Below are 6006 nucleotides of genomic sequence, written 5' to 3' on the forward strand. Positions count from 1 at the left end.
CAACTGAAACCACATGAGATTTCCACCCACCAGCTCGGCAACATGAAAAACTGTCAACATCACCCTGGTGAGCCGAGCCGGAGGGACTGCCACCCCCCTGCCTCTGGAAGTGAAAACAGGTGCAACAAGTCTGGAAAACAGTGGGGGCATCATCCTTTAAGGATGAGCATGATCCAGACCTTGATTCTCCTGGGAAAACCTGCCTCTGATCACCAGAAGATGTACAATATGTACAGAGCAGCCTCGGATGGCAAAAATCACAGGTTATACGGCAACAGTGGAAGAGACACAACTGTGGTGTGTTTGTAAGTGGAATACGTACAGCTATGGGACTATATACTGCACTCACAAACACAGGTGGATCTCAGCCGTAATTCGAGCAGAAAAAGCAAATCACAGGATGTGGGCAAAAATGTAACATAAATTGAGAGTAAAACTCAGGGAAAACAAGAGGCTGAAAAGCAAAATCAAGTGCTAATACCTCAGGCGGGGGAGGCCATGGGGTGCAGTCAGGGAGGGATGATGTGAGTAACTCTTAAGCTGGGCGGTGGTGGTGTGGGTGTCATTCTTTATAAGGTAGGTACTGTATGTTTTTTATTTGAAATGAAATGTTTTTTATATGAAATGTTTTATTTAAAAAAGAGGGTGGGGACTTCCGTGGTTGACTCTGAGCTCCTACTGCAGGGAGTGAGAGTTCAATTTCTGGTTGGGGAAATAAAATCCCACATACCACGCAACCAAGAAAAAATATTTGTTGAACACTTAAGAATATATCGGGCTTCCCTGATGGTTCAAATAGTAAAGAATTGACCTTCAGTGCAGGAGACCTGGGTTCGATCCCTAGGTCAGGAAAATCCCACTCCAATATTCTTACCTGGAAAATTCCATGGACAAAGGAGTCTGGTGGGCCATAGTCCACAGAGTTGCAAAGAGTTGGACACAACTGAGCGAATCTCACTCAAGAATATATTGTCTGAATATCTGTCACGGTAAAAATTTTAAAAAGTTTTTAAAAAGATGATGATGTTACAACTACCCTCCTTGTGTACAGTTCAAGTGAGGCAATCAAAGGAGAGCCATTAGCTTCACCTTAATATGGACACCTGCTCGGTGCTAACGTGATCTGCATTCCCTCGAGACAGCAGATGCGGTCCGGGGCTGGGCGCCGCTGCCCATGGCTCTTGGCAAAGCTCAGTGGATGCGCGGAGGGCGTCCATCCAAAGGCACTAACTCCTGCCTTCCCACAGGTGCTGAAGTCCACAGGGGACGTGGCTGGAGGCCGGGCCCTGTATGAGGGGTATGCGGCGGTCACCGATGTGCCCCCCGAGTGCTTCCTCTCCCTCAGGGACACGGTGCTGCTCCGCAAGGAAGCCCGGAAGCTCATCGTTCAGCCCAACACTCGGCTCGAAGGTAATGGCCTGCTGGGCCCCCTGTGATAGAGGGCCCTCCAGGAGCACCTAGGAGGCCTGACCCCGGAGCGCGGGAAAGGCCACCCGGGGTGGCTCCTGTCTCCCCACCTCCCGGCCCAGTCCTCCCCTTGCCACACCTCAGGCCCACACCTTCACATCCACCACCACCCAGCACCCCCCACACACAGGGTCAGGCTGCTTGAGAGATGGCAAGAGAAGGCTGAGGGCGGCCCGCAGAGCAGGGGCTAGTGAGACAGACACGCCCCGGGCCTCAGAGGAGGCCAGGCATCGTGCTGGAGACTCGGGCCTGGCGGGGCCGGGAGCGAGGTCGGGTGAGGCAGAGAGGGGGCACCCAGCGGGCTGAGTAGAGCCCAGGGGACAGTAGGCCTCGGCAGAGCAGTCAAGTCAGAGAAGAGGTCAGCAGCCCCATGGCCCCTCTCCCCTCCTCAAGGGATGTTGCGGTTTCCAAAAGCCCTGACCCTGTCAGCCACGCACTTGTACCTTTTGTATTAAGAGCATTTGTGCCTCCATAGTCATGGGTAAGTGTGAGAGTTAAATGAAATAATTACCTCCTCCTGGTGAGGAGAGAGCATTTCAAAGGTTTAGCCTAAACTCTACTCCGGGGAATTCCCTGGCAGCCCAGCGGTTAAGACTCGGCAGTTTCATTCCCGGGGCCTGTGTTCAATCCTGGGGGTGCCGGCACCCTGCTGCATTCACTCTCCTCTCATCCCTTGACTCACCTTTCCTGACACTGGCACGTGAGGCACTTGAGAGGAGGCGATGCCAAGCTGTGGTTAAAACATGAGCTTCAGAACTGCGCTGCAACCTTGGCCAGTAATACTCACTTAACCTTCCTGAGCGTGGGTGTCCTCATTCATAAAGCCCATGGGGATTGTGCGCTGACAGTAGTGAACCTGAGCACTTCCTTCAAGTTCTAAGCGTATTCCAGGGATTCACCCTTCAAATACTCACAATACCCAGTAAAGTGTAGGTCTTATTGCCCCCATTTTACAGATAAGGAAACTGAGGCACAGAGAGTCAATTACTTAAGGCTTACAGCTTTTTACTGGAGGAACCAAGAGTCAGATTAAGAGCATTTGCTCCTCACTACAGTAGTCACGGGAAGCTGTGAGGGTTAAATGAAATAATTACCTCCTCTTAGTGAGGAAAAAGCATGTAAAAGGTTTATTCTAAATTCTAGGGAATTCCCTGGTGGCCCAGTGGCTGAGACTCAGCGCTTTTACTACTGGGACTCGGGTTCAGTCCCCCATGTAGGCCTCATGGTATAGCCAAAAAAAATAAGAATAATTAAAATATATATATATTTTTTAAGAATAATTAAAATAAAAAACACTTAAAACAGTTAAAAAACAACATAAACTCCACTCTTTGCTCCAGAGGTGTCATGGGGTTCGCCAGCGCCCTCCCCTGGCTCACCACCCTGCAGGCACACCCTCTGAGCTGTCACCCAGTTTTCTTCTCCTCCTGCGGCTCTCACTTTGCTGTTTTCCTGTCTGCTCCTCTCCATGGCAACAGGATCAGCACGTCCTCGGCACCTAGCGCAGGGCCTGGCCCACGGGAGCCGCTCTGTGCCTGTCAGTGAGTGAGTGAGTGGATTATGCCGGGCTCCCAGCAAGTGCTCATTACATGGACAAGATCATCATTGCTTTGACTGTCCAGCCCTGGGCAGGTGTTGGGGATGGACTCCTCACCTCAAGTCGTTCTCAGCTCATTAGGAATAAGACAGAGAGAGAAATGGTCTTCCAAGGGAAGTGTTCATGGGTGCCCAAGAGACACAAACAGTGGTCTGAACACTTAGAGAAGGGAAGATCATATCTACCTTTGAGAGAATTGGGGAAAGGTGGGTCTGGGGAGGAAGTAGGGGTTAAACTTTGAGGCCCAAAGAACAGGTTGAATTTTCAAGGTGGTGGTGATGGTGGTGGTATTAATAGCTCACTTTTGAGGACTTCCATGTACCAGAGTCTGGGTGAAAACTCTGCACATATCAACTCCCAACAACTTAAATGAGGAAGTTTCCCCTTTTTCAGCTGGAAACTGAGACACAGAGGGGCTGTGTATTTGAGGTCACACAGTGAGTGGCTGGCAGGACCAGGATTTGAACTTGGGCCATCTGAGCTCAGAGCCTGTGCTCTTAGCTGCATACATCCCATAAGGCCACAGAGCACAATGAGGCACTGTGAGCAGGTAGAGAAGTGGAGGGATGTTAGAAGGAAGTGCTTCCCACAACTATTCAGAAACACCCCATAGGTTAGATGAGTGCCCTTGGAACAGCCCCAGTTGACAGATGAAGAAGTAGGTTCAGAGACTGTGATGCTTATGATAGCTAGCACTTGCTGAGTGTTTCCTCCACCCATTATATCATATTTAATCACCACAGCTTCTTGAGAGATGTACTATGCTTGCTCCCACTTTACAGATGAGGAAACTGAGGCTTAGGTAAAGAAACTTGCCCAGGGCCCCACAGTAAATGAAGATAAAACAGTTCCTGGACTGTAAGCTCCTGGAGGCCAAAGACTGTGTCTGTTTTACCTAGCATGGCACTGTTGTAAATCTTTATTAAGTGACTGAATGAATGCAGCAATTCATTAAATACTCCCCCTTTAATGTTTCCTATCTCATAGGATTATGGAGTCAGTTAGATAGTGAAATATTGAGCACAATTTTTGGCACATGGTAAAAACTCAGGAAGAACTAGCTGCTCCCAAGATTACAATTATGATTCTGTTTCCCTATTAAAACCTTTTCCTGCTGCTGTTTTTTCCTCCATCTCCTCCCCAGGCTCAGAAGTACAACTTCTCGAGTACGAGGCCTCGGCTGCAGGCCTCATCCGATCCTTCTCTGAGCGCTTCCTAGAGGATGGGCCCGAGTTGGAGAAGATCCTCACCCAGCTGGCCACAGCTGATGCCCAGTTCTGGAAGGGCCCCAGTGAAGCCCCATCTGGCCAGGCTTAAGGCACCTGTGAGGCCCCTCCCCGACTCAATCAAACCAAGGCTGCAAGTGGACCCCTTTCTGTGGGCCCAGGAGAGGGGCAGGAGCCTGGACCTTGGTGCTACCTCAGCCAAGGGTGGTGACACTAAGCCCTTCCATTTGTCAGCACTTTCCAGCTTACCAGTGCTTCCCTTGTGTTATCTCAGTTGATCTACACTGCCTTCTGTGGGGTGGGCAAGGCTCCTCGCCCGGCTTCCCAGATGAGGGAATACAAGTTCTGAGAAACTGACCTGGCTAAATCCTGCAGGATTCAAAACTTCTCCCAGTCCAGTGCTCTTCATGTATTATTACTTTTATAACCAGAAAAATAAATATTAGACACCACCACCATCTTCACCATTTGTGTGGTTCTTCCTGGCCTTGGCCTCATGTCTCATTTGCTCCCAGCAGGGTGGTGAGATCAAGTCCTAGGGAGGGGGAAGGAGGGTCATTTTTAGGCTCCCATCCACAACAGGATTTTGACATCACCTCTAAATATGGATATGCAAAGAGTCACATAGATGAACATAACACAATTTTTGGCATCCTCCTTCATGGCTTTTCTTCTATTTTAAAGAAGAAGCTGAAAACTGGAACTAAGATCATGGCTGTAGCCATGAAATTAAAAGACTCTTGCTCCTTGAAAGAAAAGATATGACAAACCTAGATAGCATATTAAAAAGCAGAGACATCACTTTGCCAACAAAAGTCTGTATAGTCAAAGCTATGGTTTTTCCAGTAGTCATGTATGGATGTGAGAGTTGGACCATAAAGAATGCTAAGAGCTGAAAAACAGATGCTTTCCAACAGTGGTGTTGGAGAAGACTCTTGAGAATTCCTTGGACAGCAAGGAGATCAACCTAGTCATTCCTTAAGGAAATCAACCTCGAATATTCATTGGAAGGACTGGTGCTGAAGCTGAAGCTCCATTTGGCCACCCGATGTGAAATGCCAACTCATTAGAAAAGACCCTGATACTGGGGAAGATTGAAAGCAGGAGAAGTGGGCAACAGAGGATGAGATAGTTGGATGGCATCACTGATTCAATGGACATGAGTCTGAGCAAATGCCGGGAGATAGTGAAGGACAGGGAAGCCTGGCTTACTGTAGTCTGTGGGGTCGCAAAGAGGGACAGAACTGAGTGACTGAACAGCAACAGCAAAAAAAATTGGAACACCTCAATCCCAGAATTTAATTGCTCTCTCTTTTTTTCTTTTAATCTATTTTTGGCTGCTGGTGTACAGGCTCTAGGACTGGGGCTTCAATACTTGCCACAGAGGGGCAGAGTCAGGAATTGTGGCTTAGTTGCTCTGTGGCACGTGGGATCTTCCCAAACCAGATCTTCTTCTAAACGGAACAGGTCTTTCCTTTATTGGCAGACAGATGGCTGCTTTGCCACTGAGCCACCAGCGGAGCCCAGGGGTTAATCCCCTAACCTTTATGTTTTGCTTCTCTATCCTGGAGGGATAAGTAAGGAGGGAAGAAAGGACGCGGCCCCCTTTCCACCCAGTTAACCGTGAGGATGAGCGGACGAGTTGGTTTTGCTGTTAACCTGGAGAAGGGTACCTCTCCATGCCTCAAAGCTCGAGGGCCCCGTGGCTGAGGCAGA

General features: G+C 49.1%; 1 protein-coding gene across 3 annotated transcripts in view; it reads left to right on the plus strand.

Annotated features, from left to right (window-relative positions):
• Positions 1–4745, plus strand: part of DPP3 (dipeptidyl peptidase 3) — a 31134-nt gene extending 26389 nt beyond the window's left edge. For all 3 annotated transcript variants that reach the window (XM_065937806.1, XM_065937807.1, XM_065937808.1), the window contains exons 17-18: positions 1248–1410; positions 4209–4745. In XM_065937806.1, the coding sequence (XP_065793878.1) occupies positions 1248–1410; positions 4209–4381 (336 nt within the window). In that variant the 3' untranslated portion in view covers positions 4382–4745. The remainder of the gene's footprint in view (positions 1–1247; positions 1411–4208) is intronic.
• Positions 4746–6006: the final 1261 nt, after the last annotated feature.

The sequence above is a fragment of the Muntiacus reevesi genome, chromosome 5 (genome assembly GCF_963930625.1).
Source record: "Muntiacus reevesi chromosome 5, mMunRee1.1, whole genome shotgun sequence".
NCBI classification, from domain to species: domain Eukaryota; kingdom Metazoa; phylum Chordata; class Mammalia; order Artiodactyla; family Cervidae; genus Muntiacus; species Muntiacus reevesi.